This window comes from Acomys russatus, chromosome 8 (genome assembly GCF_903995435.1).
Source record: "Acomys russatus chromosome 8, mAcoRus1.1, whole genome shotgun sequence".
Classification (NCBI taxonomy): Eukaryota; Metazoa; Chordata; class Mammalia; order Rodentia; family Muridae; genus Acomys; species Acomys russatus.
The window spans coordinates 28,571,612-28,588,608 of record NC_067144.1 but is presented as its reverse complement, the minus strand read 5'-3'; the positions used below and the strand labels follow the sequence as shown (position 1 = coordinate 28,588,608).

At 36.9% G+C, this 16,997-nt stretch overlaps 1 protein-coding gene across 1 annotated transcript in view; it reads right to left on the bottom strand.

The window, feature by feature from the left end:
• The window catches only part of Atg3 (autophagy related 3), a 33,318-nt gene extending 16,425 nt beyond the window's left edge, over positions 1-16,893 (bottom strand). Inside the window, exons 1-5 of the mRNA XM_051149988.1 lie at positions 16,630-16,893; positions 12,966-13,007; positions 9,105-9,154; positions 6,136-6,206; positions 4,447-4,554 (exon numbers count right to left, since the gene is read on the bottom strand). Coding sequence (XP_051005945.1) covers positions 4,447-4,554; positions 6,136-6,206; positions 9,105-9,154; positions 12,966-13,007; positions 16,630-16,701 — 343 coding nt within the window. The 5' untranslated portion in view covers positions 16,702-16,893. The remainder of the gene's footprint in view (positions 1-4,446; positions 4,555-6,135; positions 6,207-9,104; positions 9,155-12,965; positions 13,008-16,629) is intronic.
• Positions 16,894-16,997: the final 104 nt, after the last annotated feature.

Sequence of the window (16,997 nt, the reverse complement as noted above, 5' to 3'; positions counted from 1 at the left end):
AAATTCTTTAAAATAATAAATCTTAAAAAAGAAAGAGAGAGAGAGAGAATCCATCAACGTAATCCACCATATAAAAAACTGAAAGAAAAAAAAACAAATGATCATCTTATTCGATGCTGAAAAAGCCTTTGACAAAATCAAACACCCCTTCATGTTAAAATTGGAGCGATCAGAAATATAAAGCACATACCTAAACACAATAAAACATGATAAAATACAGCAAGCCAAAAGTCAGTATCAAATTAAATAAAGAAAAACTTAAAGCAATTCCACTAAAATCAGGGACAAGACAAAGCTGCCCAATCTCTCATATCTTTTCAATATAGTACCTGAAATCCTAGCTAAAGCAATAAGACAGTTAAAGGTGATCAAGGCGATACAAAATGGAAAGGAAGCAGTCAAAGTATCACTATTTGCAGATGATATGATTGTGTGTGTGCGTGCAAGTGTGTGCGTCCCCAAAAATTCTACCAGGAACTACTACAGCTAATAAATACCTTAAGAACAGTGGATGGATAAAAAAAATAACTTAAAAAAAAATGAGTAACTCTCTTGTATACAAGCAATAAACAGGTTAAGAAAGAAATTAGGGAAACCACACCCTACACAATAGCCATGAATAATATATCTGGTGTAACTCTAACCAAGCAAGTCAAAGACCTAGATGACAAGAACTTCAAGTCTTTGAAGAAGGAAACTGAAGAAGATATCAGATGATGGAAAGGTCTCCCATGCTCATGGATCAATAGGATTAACATAGTAAAAATGGCCATCTTACCAAATGCAATCTACAGATTCAATGCAATTCTCATCAAAATTCCAACACAATTCTTTACAGACTTTTAAACTAACAATTTTCAATATCATATGGAAAAACAAAAAAACCCAAGATAGCTAAAACAATCGTGTACAGTAAAAGGACTTCTAGAAGTATCACCATCCCTGATTTCAAGCTGTATTACAGAGCAATAGTAATAAAAAACACATGGTATTGGCACAAAAACAGACAGACTGATCAATGGAATCTAATTGAATGCCAGAAATAAACCTGCACACTTACGGTCACTTGATTTTTGATAAAGAAGCCAAAACCATACAATGAAAAAAAGATAGCATGTTCAACAAATGATGCTTATCTAACTGGATGTCTGCATGGAAAAGAATGCAAATAGATCCATATTTATCATCATGCATAAAACTAAAGTCCAAGTAGATCAAAGGTCTCAACATAAAACCAGATACACTAGATATAACACAAGAAAAAGTGGGAAATAGCCTTGAATGCACTGATACAGTATGTTCCTGAATAGAAGACCCACAGCGGAGGCACCTAAATCAACAATTAATAAATGGGACCTCAGGAAACTGAAACCTTCTGTAAGGCAAAGGACACTGTCAATGGGAAAAAACAGCAGCCTGCAGGATGGGACACGATCTTCATCAACATTATATCTGACAGAGGGCTCATATCCAAAATATATAAAGAATTAAAGAAATAAGACACCAACAAACCAAATAACCCAATTTAAAAATGGGGTTCAGAGCTAAACAGAATTCTCAACAGAGGAATCTCTAATTGCCAAGAAGCACTTAAAGAAATGTTATAGTTCCTAGTCATAAGGGAAATATAAGTCAAAACAACTCTGAGATTCTATCTTACACCCATCAGAAAGGCTAAAATAAAAAATTCAAGTGACAACACATGCTGGCAAGGATGTGGAGCAAGGGGAACACTCCTCCATTGCTGGTGGGAGTGCAAACTTGTACAATCACTTTGCAAATCAATTTGGCAGTTTCTCAGAAAATTGGGAATAGTAATACCTCCAGATCCAGCTATTCCATCCCTGGCATATACCCAAAGATGCTCCACCATTCCACAAGGACACTTGCTCAACTATGTTCATAGCATCTTCATTCGTAATAGCCAGAAACTAGAAACAACCTATATGTCCCTCAACTGAAGAATGGATAAAAAAAAAACGTGGTACATTTACACAATGAAATACTACTCAGCTATTAAAAACAAGGACATTATGAAATTTGCACACAACAGGATGGAACCAGAAAAGATCATCTTAAGTGAGATAACCCAGACCAGAAAAACACACATGGTATGTACTCACTTATAAATGTATATTAGCCATAATTTGCAGGATAACCATACTACAATCCATAAACCCAAAGAAGCTAAGTATCAAGGAGGGCCCAAGGGAGGATGCTTACATCTCACTCAGAAGGGGAAATAAAATAGACATTCACGGTAGATGGAGGGAGGGAACTGGGTTGGAGAGGGGAAAGGAATGGGAAGGGATCATGTGGGGAGAGAACAACTGAAATTGGGGTGGAAGCAGCTCCAGGCTGAGCCAGAAACCTAGGATAAGGGAAACTGCCAGGAAATCTATAAGGGTGACCCTAGCTAAAACTCTTAGCAACAAAGGATATGAAACCTAAAATGGCCACCTCCTGTAACTGGGCAAGATTTCCAATAGCAGGATGAGGACTAACACTCAACCACAAAACCTTCAACCCAAAATTTGTCCCACCGACAGATGTTCAGGGATAAAGATGGAATAGATATTGAGGGAATGGCTAACAAATGACTGGCCCACTTGAGACCCATCCTGTGAGAGGGAGCCATTAGTGTGATATTTTGCTGTTCTTGCAGCCTAGCATACCTATCCTCCGAGAGGCGTCATACAGCAGCTTACAGAAACATTAGGCAGTGCTTGGGAAATCTTTTGGAAGAGAGGGATGAAGGCTTGAAGGAGCCACACAGGTCAAGGACATTGAAAAATATAAAATCAAACAAACCTACAGAATCAACTAACCTGAGTGCATAGGGACTCACAAACACTGAACTACCAACCAAAGAGCATGTATGGGATGGACCTAGACCCCCTACACATATGTACAGCTTGGTTTTCATGTGTGTCCCCACAACAAATGAAGCAAAGGCAGTCTCTGACTCTGTTGCCTGCCTTTGGATCCCTTTCCCCTAATTGGGCTGCCTGTTATCCTCAATAGAAGAAGATATGACTAGTCTTACTATGGCTTATCATGCCAAGGTGGGTTGATATCCATGGGAGGCCTCTCCTTTTTTTTTTTTTTTTTTTTTTTTTTAGGAGAAAGGGAGGGGGTGGGGAGAGGAGAAGGAAGAAGGAAAGAGTGGGAGAAGAGGAGGAAGGGTAAGCAGTGATTGACATGTAAAGTAAAAAATAATGAAGAAAAAAAAAAAGAAAAAGTAGGTAGATCATATCCAATCAACTGAAGGAGAGGAAGACTTTAAGTTCTGGCTATAGAGGAAGAAGGAGGGTTATTACACTGAGGCTTGACAATTATATCATAACTAAATCTACATTATCATATCATCTATTTCCTGGACCTTATTTCATCTTTTTTATAAAATTATAGCATCACTGAAGAGAAGGTAAAGCCAATAAATAAATCCACTCCTATAGCCCATGGTTTCTTTTAACATAACAGAAAGCTCCAGTTTCTCCTGTCATGCCTGTGCTTATAGTGTGTCATCACGCTCCTCCTATTGTTCTTTTCCTCTAAAGCACTGACTAATATGGGGGCTAGTAACAGAAAAAAGCAACAATGAAATGTGGACAAAGTAAAGTGAGGAAAATTAGCCTCAGCTGGGAGCACTGCCTTATCCTGAGACAGTCTCTAATGAAGGTTAAACTTATTATATGCACTAAACAAATTAAAGAACAATATAATTATTAATTTACACATAAGAAAAATGACGTATTGTTGTGTATCCTTAAGCAAATGTTTTTTAGCTGTCACATTTTTGCACATGTTTGCCAGTCCAAACATACTAATACCCACTTAGCTCTGTGCATTATGACCTTAAATGTAGGCTCTTGAAGTTTAGGATAGTGTTTCTGAAATACAGCTAGAAAATAAAGTACCTTTGCAGATTTTCAGAGGAAACCACACTGTAAATAATCATTAGAGTCAGTCAACAGGCAATTTACTACCAATGTACTACCTGTATCTTCCAGCCATGATAAAGCTGATGAAGAGGATTAAACATTCTTTAAAAGATCTGGGATGGGGGGTGGGGGCGAAGGATGGCAGAGGGGACCCTAACACAAAACAGTCAGGGGAAATGATTGATGGAATTGGTTTATAATTATGCTGAACCTACCACTTCCTCTAGGCTTTAACACAACAGATTCTGAACAAACTCAAATGCACAGTCAGTACTTTTTGTTGAACTTATTATTTTTCTTCTATTTATAAATAATAAAAGTAAATGAATGTTTCAAACTGCAACTGAAACAGCAGGTACTACTTTTTCAAGGTGAAGACTTTGGGGACAAAACTGCATCTTATGTATCTTTTTTTAAATTTTAAATCAAGTCTATTATAAAAGATTATGAAAACATTTTAAATAATGTAAACTAAATACATGTCATTCTGTATAGCTCTTACCTGTGTTGTGGTATGTGTCTACCCATCCCCCATCACCATCATCTTCTTCAATGATGGCCTCCAATTCATCTGAATACTCCATCTGTTTACACCGTTTGTAGCATGGAACTATTTTTTAAAAAACAAACACCAAATCCAATTACTAGTATATAACCCACTAATAATAAAACCATTATAAAGAGAAACCTTCTATCATAAAAAGAAAAAAACTGAATACTACCAAAATATTAAGTGAGCCTTTCTCTCCCAATGAGACTATTAATTTAAGAGTTATACTCAGCCCACACTCACATCATCATCTGGCCCTATTAACCCTTTCCCCATCTGCCTTATTAGAAGACAAGTAAAAAGGCTCTGGTGTGAGCATCTGTCTTCCTTTGCCATGATGATTTGTGAGGAACAGGTGGCTTAAGCCAGATGCTGCTGCTCAGCTCCAAGCTAATGAATAACTAATGAATATTTCACACTAATGGCCCTGGTTTCAGAATACACAAACACCACCTGTCATACTGAAAGGTAGTAAAGGTGACCTCCGAGTGCAAGGTTAAAGTAACTGTCAATATGAATTACACAATTCATATCTAGGTTCCATTTATTTACAAAGGATAAATAGATTAAAATTCCACAACCTGCTAAATTTTACTTCCTAATACAACACAGGTACTAAATATAGATATATTAACTAACAAGTACTATTATTTCAGAAACCTATAACTGACATCATATGATATAAACATGATGTGCAGGAGACCACTGTTAATTTCCTGATTAAACAAGAAGGATATAAATTATCAACCTCAAAAATAAATCACTTCTAGGACTTTTGTTTGTTTGCTTGCGTTGAGGATCTGTATCGCAAACACAAGACTTTGAAATAAGCAAGCCCTCTACCAGAGAGGTGCTGTTTTTGCTGTTTTTTAATCATTGAAATAGAATTGGAATTTTGACCACTGAAATTGAAGGAGACCACACAATCACCTGATACAGGTCACGCTGGCTTTGCACTTACTATACAGTCCAGCTAGCCTTCTTCCATTCCTCTGTGCAGGACAATGCACACAGACACCGTGTCTACAAAAATTGCTACTTATTACATATTCGCTCCCTTCCTAGCATACATTAAATTAGACCAGAAGTCAATGTATTGTTTTATAGTTATTTTAAGATTATCACAATCTTCTGATATTTCAAAAATTAACTTCCATAAATAAGATGACATTGTTTAGAAAAGTTTTTGTGCCTGTGTGTAAACTTTTGATGGCATAATGGGTAATAAAATCTTCATCTTTGAGCTTTTACATGTTAAAGGTGGACTCAATTTCATGTTCCATAAAAATTCATGTCATAAAAATAAAATTAAACAGCTAAATATGAGTATGAAATCAATTTAAAAACTATTAAGAGGAATCCTGGGGACGACATCTTTCATATCTTGACAATTAGATATTCTTGGTTAAAAAAAAAAAAAAAAAAAAAAAAAAAAAAAAAAAAAAAAAAAGAACTAAAAAGAAAGGGATAAAAATCAACTGGAAAACATTCCTGGAATAGAAAACCTAAAGATTCATGAAATTTTCTATTTCCGTCTATAAGAAGCTTCAAGCACAACTTCAGGCATAAATTATGATCAATAACTGTAACTGGGATTTTGTTGTTTCAATATACTAATATATAGAATACTATACATCTTACCATTTTTGGTTACCAAAAATTGTTTCCCTGTTGGTAGATATGCCTTCACTTTCAATTCTTCCCCTGTAGCCCTTTAAAAACAGTAAAAAGCATCAACATACAAAATATTTTAAAAGTTAAATATGTAACAGAAGATATCACATGAAAATCTAAGACTACATAGATCTGCATTTCTGTGGAAATTACTTTAGGGCTGGTTAGGGAAGTCTGCGATTAAGTAAGGGCATAGAAAACCATATACTAATGAGTGAAATATATGAGGAGATGCAGACAGAAGGGAATTTGTATTTAATATTAGGCTACAATAGTAGAATAATAGAACTAGAAAACTACTACACTTGCCTCTAAGGGAAGAAGTTAAAATAAGATCATGACGGCTTGTGTACATGAATATATTAGCATGGAAACATTTGCTTCTAGGACTAATTTAAAATACAGCTTTCATAACCTATCCCATCGTACAATTTCTCAGATGGTTAATATCAAAGTACTGCTTCTTTTTCGATTAGGACAAGGGACAGGAAAGACTGTATGGTATTACATACAACACAAGACAATTAGCAAGATCCCTTATGCCCTATAAGGAGGGGCTGGGAAGGGTAAGTGGGTGATGGCTGAATATGGTCTATGTAAAGGGAAATTTCTTCATGAAACATCACTTTGTACAATGACCATACACTAAAAGTGCTTTGAATCCCTCCTCCTACCAGTGTTCAAAATTGAAAATAAAAGATGCCTGAATCAAAGATGGGAATACTGAGAATAATAATGTTTAAAAGCAAACAACAATGAAAAATTCAAGTTACAGCATGTAATTACAGGACCTCCAGCTCTAACATGAGCTATTATTATCAGTACATTCTTATAATAGTAAGAGGCAAGGAATACTACTGTTCCTACTTTATAAATAAGAAAACGGATGTTTAAAGGGGTTCAGAGTGCTCACAGTCTGTAAAAGAGGCTAGAGGAGCCAGGATCAAGTCCAGTGACTCCAGGACTCTGCTGGGAGTCGGGACCAACTGCTAGCAATTCAGAGCTATTCTGGCATCTCCATTAAGAATGCATACAGTCTTCGGAGCATCATCTACTAGGTCTGGCCAGGACAGAGCTGGCATATGGTACCTTCAGAACTACCAACACATAAGCTTGAAGTTCTGCCGCCTTTCCAAGCTTTTTACATTTAAACACCATAGATTTTGAGAAAAGGTAAAGCCAGGAATAGCATTCGAAAATCTTATAATCTTCTTCCAACAAGCTCAACTATCAGGATTCAACATCAGTGCTGAAGTTTTAAGGGAAGAAGTTAAAATAAGATCATGATGGCTTGTGTACATGAATATATTAGCATAGAATATTTGCTTCTAGGACTAATTTAAATTAATTATTTCTTCATCCCAGCTATTCAAACAAAAGTGTGGGCATTGACACAAAGTATGACTGAGTTCTCAGTTACAGTACAATTATTTCAACAATCACAATCCATAAAAATAAAGCTGGCAAGATGTCTTAGTGGCTAAGAGTGCTTGCAACCATCTGAGTCCAATCTCTAGCACCCATGAGGCAGAAGGAGAGAACTGACTCCATACATTGCTCTGTGGTCTCCACATGCATACTCTGGCATGCTGTCTCAAACACACACTCACATGCACAGTAATTTTTTTAAACCTATAAATGTAGTAATCTTAACTACTAACACCTGTAAAAAAATAGTCTCTACATATACTGCTCCTCCTCACTGTGCAACAAGACAGATTCTCAATAATGAAATGTGGGTCTGTCATATTAAAAGTCAAATAAGTTCTTCTAATCAAGTAAGTGTTACCTTACTTACTTGTGTGTGTGAGTGTGTGTGTGTGTGTGTGTGTGTGTTTCTGTATAAATACATCAGAACCAAATTTTAGCAAGAAATTTAGAACATGCACACATGAACACGGTAAATCATGTTCTACGGCAAGAACTTGATTTTTAAATTTTAAAGCAAAAATAAACACATGTGTACATACAAACAGATGAAGCTAACAACCTTGCACTTATTGGTACTTAAGAATTAATACCCAATAGGATACACAACAATTGAGAAAAGCCAACTTTGGGTACATGTTAAAAATAAAAATAATAGGAACTAAAACAGATCACAAATGAAAGAATTTTCTAACTATGGTTTAAAATAATTCAGGTAATTCAATTCTTTAGCCAAAAAGGAAACTGATGGCAACTACAGCCTTGTCATTCTAGAATCCAACCATTAGAACTGTATCTTTCAAGTATAATTGAAAAACATTAATGAGAAGAATACAGTATGTTAAATCTTGCATACAATATATGCATGAAAATAGCTGATTAATTACAGACAATTGTAACATAAAACAGTTCAGCCAGTACTGAAATAACACTTTAGAAGCCTCATCCATTAGTACTTAAAAGTAACAAAATTCATTTATTCTAAAGCATATTTATGTTAAATTACTTTAGTATTTGAAAGTAACGTTAATGAAGAATTAATTGTAATTCATTATGGGCCTATTCTCAGCTGAGTACTCTACAGAGGGAGCATAACCCTCACCTGGGATATAAAGTTCAGGCATTATGTCTTAAAGAACATAAACTCCACAAAATATCTGCATTTGTCATAAAAATGTTCAAAAGTGTTGAAATTTATTAAACTCCTAATCACATTTTTTAAAAGAATCACAAGATCAGACCTAGAGCAAACAAAGAAAATACCAGCAAAGAAGTGGGTTTGAATCTGTTTATTCTTTGTGCTAACAGAACAAAGTAAAATACAACTACCCCGCCCTACACCGTATTTTCCTTGGTGTATTACTGTGGTACTGTTTAGTAGACAAACCTAAGGAAGAAGTTTGTGTTTGCCATGCTACTTTTCATATAGTAACCTAATTACAAGCCGCCTGTAGTTCTAAAGCTATACACTGTCAGCAGTATTGCAAGTTTCCCTCAGCAGTACTTACCATTGCCATGTTGGACAGTGGTGGACTAAGTGATCTCCAGCTGCTACAAACTATTCAGGGTGTGCAAGGAATATGGAAAAAGCGGAAAAGAAACATAGAACATCACTTGAGTACAGAGTGGCAAAACACCAAATTCATCACTCTGGATAACTCTGATACTTAATAATTAAAATGCAAATAGCACAAAACCTGCTTTATCAACCTGAAGATTCATTTTCAATTTATAAACTTAAAGTTTTACTTAGCACCCATAAAAACTCAACTTAATTTTGGAAGAACATTGTTATCTTTTTGTTTTATTTTCTGTGTAGCCCTGGGTGTTCAAGAACTTGCTTTATAGACCAGGCTGGCCTATCACCTCTGCCTCTGCCTTCCACTATTTCACTGTGCCACCAAGGCAGGCAAACACTGTTATCTTTAATTCAATTTTCATCATCAAATCATGTTTCAAACCTGATATGAAATCACCAAAGACAAGGCAATGAACTTCAAGTTTCAAGATCTTACAATTCAATAAATAGAGTCTTGTTAAGGATGGAAACTCAAGAAAAAAATGTTTAAATAAATAAATAGGTCTAGGTCTATAATGCCAGCCTACTTGATTAAATCATAGTGGCTGTTTCTTGTTCCTCTTATATTATTTCTTAATTTTTTTAATGAATTATTTTCTAAGTGTTTTGTCTGCATGTGTGTATATTCCTGGTGTCCACAGGGGCCAGAAAAAGGCATCAAGTCCCCTGGAACTGAAGTTAGAGACGGTTGTCAGCCACCATGTGGTTGCTGGAAACCGAACTCAGGTTTTCTACAAAACTTTGGGGCATGCTAACCAAGCAAGCATTCTGTGGCTGAGCTATATCTTCCAGCCTAATGTTGAAAACATTATTACATTCTTAAAGGGATTCATTAAGAAGGAAACAAAATTATAGTAACAAACAATGGTCAGGGGATGGGGAGATAACTAACTGAAAACGACTATAAACTCAAGTGTGAGTTGCAGGCTGGAGCCCAGCACTTCCGAGGTGGAAGCTGGAGGATCAGAGTTCAAGGTCAGCTGCCTAGTGCGCTCCAGACTGGCCGGGGATACATGACACCTCCCCAAAAGTTTCTGAGAGGGAGAGGTACAAAGCAAAAGGGAGAGAAAAAGAAGGAAAAAAGAAATAATGGGTCCCTTGAGCTTTCTGACCAAGCTGAACATTATGTAAGCTTTCATTTTTCTTCACAAATAAAAACTAGACTCAGGAACAAACAATTTAATATTTGAAAAATGTCTAGTTCACATGAATAGAAGGTAATCTCACTGAAGATATAAACCTTGCTGCTTTTTTTAAAAGCAGAAAACAAGAGTCTGCTTAGCAGAGCTGCAGTGTAACTGGAAAGACTTGAAAATGCTTTCCCAAGTGCTTCTATTTCGCAACTGCTCTAACTTAGAACTTTGTATCATTTATGAGTTTATTACACAGCAGAAAATTAGGATACATTTCAATTCTCAATACCTTTTGAAAAAGTGTATCTATCCAAAAGTACATTTTCATTTGAAAGAGTAGAATTCAGCCATGTAAGCGCTGTGAAAATATCCTATTTAAGATGCTATATCACCAAAGTTAAAATATGGCAACTTTACTCCCAACATAAACTTTTCCTTTGTTCATTTAATATCTTTTTAAAAATTATTTAAAGTGGTTTTGTAATGACAAAGGCCAAAATAACGACAGCAGCTTCTCTCTGCCTTCAGTGCTGAGCATTTGGGGGTTACCACAACCAAGTGCTGCTTTTAGCTCTGTGGTTGTCAAGAACTTATCACTACATCAAAGAAACACGTTAACAGATGCAAGCCAAAAAATTAACTTAAAATGTTAATTTCATTATATTGCCTTCAAGTCATAAGGCATTACTTTTATCTAGTGGTTTCTTGGTAGTAATTATTTTAAAGTAACAAAACATTATGAAATAAAACTGAAAAAAGAAACCCACAGAATTGTACCAATAATTAGCACATGTTGATGTCTGTCCTCATTAGCAATAGCCACTATTACTTGCTTCAAAGATTCAAGTGAAATAACATGTTAGCATCAAATTTCAAATTACCAATTGCTTATAGTACCTTTCTCATAGTAAATATTCTTCTCTGATTTTTTTAATACACAATTCTGGTTAATACTGCATATAAGATACAATCAATATTTGCCCTTTAGCAGACAATATTATTCCTCAACTGGCCTTCAATGTGTCACTATTTATATTAGTTATACCAACATTTGTATTAGATATGGGCTGCCTCTCTTTTCAACCATAACTATTTCCACATTTATCAATGAAAACAAAAAGATAGCTGGAAACTGATGGGTAAGAGCCCAGAAATAAGAAACAAATTAACAACTCAATTCAGTATGTAGTATTTATCCCAAGCAAATCATACCTTCCCATTGTCTTCCCTCAGGCTCATTCTAATTTATTTCAATCCTATAATTATGCTCTATCTGAGCCTAGCATTACATGCTTTGTATCAAATTAAGCTAGTTTTGCCTTACATTTCCTAAGGGAAAATTCATGCTTCATGAGACTATTAAATTATTCATGTTAGGATGAGTTTTTGTTTGAAAACAGCATAATTCTATATAAGTGCATCCGACAATTAGTTATATTCACACAGTAGAGATAAAGACAAAGTGTGCAAGCACAGCATATGCTTATCTCTGCTCTTGATTTCAGATAATTTAAAAAGCCATGGCTAAACAATGCCTGATAGGGAGGAAAATTAATGAGACTTTTAATTGGCATTCAACGTATTACATTCATGACCTCTAAAGCAAAAGAAGTCTATTCCAAACCCTTCATTCTACAGATGGGCAAATAAGAAGCCTAGATCTCTATAGCCAGCTGATTTACCTAAATTAAGAGAAACTAGACAGATGGTTCTAAGAACACGTGCTGTAGGCTCTTTCCACACCATCCCATGTCTGTATTAAGAATAATGGCAGTTAAAAAAAATCTAATCAGTAAACCAAGCCACTCTTAAACTGAAATATCATTCTCTCATTTGAAGCCTTTTAATTTATAGCCAGAGCCGAGGCTCATCATATAATACAGCTTATTTTATAATGTGTCTATCAAAACAAGAAATATGACTATATAATGACTAATGTTTTCCGTGAAAGTTGAAGCTCAAGCTTAAACAAAACTGTTATTTACTGTTATTAAGAACAAGTAAGTAATACACACATAACTATTCATAAAATTGAAGTCTCTGGGATCAATTTCTCTAGGGGTGAACTACTTAAATGAATGAGATCATAATACAGACTTGGTGAACAAGTGAAATGAACAAGTAAACTCAAAATATTACTCTATGCCAAACATTTAAAAAGCATAGGAGACAGATAAAAAGCCCCATAGTTTTAGCATTATTTAACTTTCAATATAACTTGTTTATGAGACAAAATGAAAACACAGTAAAATCAACTATATAACAGTGAAGCTGAATGTTAGGACAAAAATCACTATCAAAGTTTCCAACACAATGTCATAAAATATACATTTGGTCTAAACAGAGCCAAGACAGCTAATGCCAGAGCCCACTGCAGAACATATCCTCACACAACAATAAGGATAAGTAAGCAAAACTATCTTTTCCACTCCCCTTACAAACAGAGGTTGACTACAGAGAAATATGAGAAGCAGAAAATGAAAAGACCTTATATTTCATCTGCTAAGGGCAGTAGCAATTCTCTTAACCTAGTTATTATAGTTACCTAAGTCTAATTTTCTTCAAAAAATTCAAGATGTTTTCTAACAAAGAGAAAAGAGCACTAGTTTAAAATAATTGTGAAAATATAAAGGCTTTAGGGTATCTTCAACACTCACCTCTTCTGGGGTGATGACACCTGTTTCCTTAAATTTAGATTCCTAAAGAGAGCAAAAATAAATAAATAAATAAATAAATAAATAAAGGTATTAAAACATCTTTACATTAAACTAAAAAATGTCTTAGGGACTAATATTTGCCCCTCCTAGACAAGAGTATTCTACGAAACAAACAAAATACTGAAACCCAACCCACTGTATGAAATAGCACTGGTCCTTGATTACAAAGATACACAGGTATAAGGTAGATGAGTTACAGGAAATTACTTGCAGTATAATTTGACCTGACGCACAATAAAACATGGGTGCTAAAAAAGCACACTAATATTCAGATTACAGTGGCCCTGCATGGTGAACAAGTAATTTTCTAGCACTTTAACACAACCAATGTTTAATGTAAACCAAGTAATATTTACCATTATTCTCATTTGCACTATAACTTTTTTCCTTTTATTTATTTATTTATTTTTCTTCTTCTGGACAGGGATTTGTTATTGTGGCCACGCTGCTGTGTAGCCCCAAACCCTCCGCCCCAGCCTCCGGAACACTGGAATTCTAGGCAATGCGCCGCCACCACCACGTCAAGCTTCACCACACTTCTAACACAAGAATGCTATTGGCTAATTTTTGTTCTATATTTTCAAGTATAAGACTTTTTAAAAGTCTATAAAATAAGGCTTTGTGGTAGTCTATTATTTACTTAACAAATATTTACCACTATATACTAGTACTATTTGAGACAATGTGCTATATGCCTGGGCAGGGGTGAGGGGGAGGAACTCATCTTCATACCATGAAGGAAAAAATATTAACTACGGAAGAGGTGGTATTACAATAAAATAAGTCCTCAGCCACGGGTTCAACTCAGTGAGCACCTCTAGTACCTAGCTGAATTTCGACTGGCTTGGTCTTGCACAGGTAATCACAGGTGCTCTGAGTTTGAGCCCTGCAACTCCAAAAGGTAGTTTCAAAGCACTCCTCCTAACGTCTGGCAGCTGATGGCTGGTAGGGGAAGATAAGTCCTATTTTCTCCAGGGTGTGGATCCTGGTAGGTTATCCATGCTCAAGTGGGTGATCCTATACACTCACACCCACACCCTGCCCCCCACACACACACACATACACACACACGGAGGCAGCAGTAGTTGGGCTCAGAGGATTGAAAAGAACATGAAGTCAGCAGAGGTATATGTTGGGGGTAACTGGGAGGAATTAGAGGAGGGAGTGGGGGATGGATATAACCAAAAAACATTGTACACATGTTAAAGTACAAAATATATTATAAATAAATAAAGGATAGACAAAGGACCAAACCATATGGCTGCCTGGGGAAAAAGCATTACTGGCCAAGAGAGGGGGGAAAAAAAGAAAATTCTAGAACCAAGAGTCTGCTTGACAGTAGTGGCATCCTAAAGCAGCTACTGTAAGGTCAACTTCCACCAAAGTAGTCACAAAATAAAGACGACTCAGGCTTCTACTGATTTGAGGCCCTTCAAGATCACGGATGTCATATGAACAAAGAACGCCTTCTCTAACCCTTCACTTCCTAAGAAAAAGCCATCATTTCTTTCTGGATAGTTCCTTTTTTCTCTTTGCCTTTCCTTATCTAGGAGGAATCTATAAGGACTCTCTCTGCAAACTAGGAATGACAAGGAGAGACATTATTTCTTTCTTTTATACAAAAAATTATGCCACACATTGCGTCCAGGCATGGTGGCAGACACCTTTAACCTCAGCACTTGGGAGGCAAAGGCAGGGGAATCCATAAGATTTGAAGGTTATCCTGCGCTATACATAGTGAGTTCCAGTCTACACAGTGAGACCCTATCTCAAAAAACAGTATGATATATTTGCATATATACCATATATACTGATATTCTAACATTCCTTTCAGATTGGTGAACAGAACAAATGATTCCTCAAAACAGTTCTACAAGTTCAACAAAATGCAAGTTATCGATGAGATAGCCATTTTATGTTTAATTGGAAAGTGTTTTGCTCATCTCTCCCAGAGACTAAAAGTTGAATGGATGGTATACTATTAAAGCACTGGAAATCTAAACAGATACAATATTTTGGAAATATATTATAACATGCAATAGAAGCATTTGACTCCAATGCTGAAATTACTTCCAATTCTTAAATAGAGGGTAATCGTAACTAAAGTGACTTTTACAGTAAACATATAAACAAACCAAGAGCTAAGATCCCCACTTATATTTCTTCCAGACTCTTTTGTTTTGTTTTGTTTTGTTTTGTTTTGTTTTGTGAGACAGGGTTTCTCTGTGTACTCCTGGCTGTCCTGGACTCATTCTGTAGACTTAAAGGTGTGTGCCACCATGCCCGGCTTTTTTATATATATATATATCAATCATATGTGTGTATATTTTTTCAAAGGTGTCTCAGAAATAAGTATTGAAAAGGGAGGATAAAGACCAAGCATTCACTGCCTCTCAACTCAATGACTGAACAGAACTGACTAGAACTCAGAAATCTGCTTGCCCCTGTCTCCAAGGTGCTGGGATTAAAGGTGTGTACCACCAGGCCTGGACCTAAGCTATTGTCTATCAGAAACTTCCTCTGTACCAGGCCTTGACCTCAGAGATCGGTTTGCCCTGTCTCCTGGGATTAAAGGTGTGTCTGTATTCCAGTAGAGTAGCCTTGTTGCTGGCTTAAAATTCCTCTACACACATGGGTGTTTATTTCATTTCTTTTTTTTTTTTTTTTTTTTTTTTTTTTTTTTTTTGGTCTGCTTTCCACTAAATGTATACATTAAAAAAAAAAAAAAAAAAAAAAAAAAAAAAAGACCAAGCATTCCCCTTTGCCAAGGAAAGCTCCATCAGCCTACTCAGCGTAACAGCATATTTCATGCCTGCACTAAGATTGGTAAAATTCTACCTGAAAGCTAAATACATAACAAAAACTACAAATATCTGCCACTCATTTGCTATTACTGCTTGCTTTTTGCAAAGCAAAATGAAGTTACCAGAAAAGGATGTATCCTACCGGGTGTAAGAAAATTCTGAATGCAGCTCTGGGAATGTACTTTTGAAAATAAGCAATCCAGTCTCTGCTCACAACTAACTTGTGGAAACTTTCACCTGAAAACGTTATAGGGTTTCCCATCTATACAATATACAATGAAGTGTGCCGAATTGCTGCTATTGGATCACCGATTAATAATTAGTTGCGGTTACTTTAAAAGCTTAGGAAACTAGACATTTCGCTGTAGTTCCGCTCAAAGTTACTAACACGTTACAATTTACTACGTTCCTCTGAAACCTGAAGAAGTTGGGAATTAGACCGCCTGATAATCAAAACTTGACTATGAAGCTTGAAAGAAAAAGTGGCATGCTGTCAGCCACGGAGCTGTCATCCTTTCAAAGGTTAACCCAGATACCTGTTCAAACGACTATGGATGCCCTCGCTGATTCAGTGTTCCTACCTCTGCACCGCACCACCTGCCCCCGCACTCCAAGGCACAGCGCAGCAATGAGCGGTAGAGACAGCAGGTATGCTGCAGCTCCGCTCAAGTTGAAGCTGGGGAGCCAGCAAACCTGGGGACCGGCCCAGGAGCCCAGAGCAAGGGGCTGCACCGGGCCGCGCGTCCCGCCCTCCACCTTCCACACCGGTCCTCACCGGGGACCCAGACCCGCCCTCTTACCTTGAGGACTGGGGTCAGGTACTCGGCCACTTCCAGAGCCTTTCCCTTCACCGTGTTGATAACATTCTGCATCCTGGGACTGGAACAGCGATGGGGCAGGGAGGGACAGTCGCACTCCGGGCCGGGGAGTCAAAAAAAAAAAAAAAAAAAAAAAAAAAAAACTGCCCTGGACGTGGCCGACTGGCACCCAGCCCGTCAGACGGCACCGGCCGGGCCGGGGGGGAGGGGCGGCGGCACGCGGTGGCCCGGCCCAGCTGTCACCTGGCCCGCGGTGGCCGAGGCCCAGGCCCGCTGAGCCAGAGGCGGGTGCACGCGCAGCACCCCGCCGGCCTTTTCTTTTCCCCCAAGACGAGCTGTCTTTCGCCCTC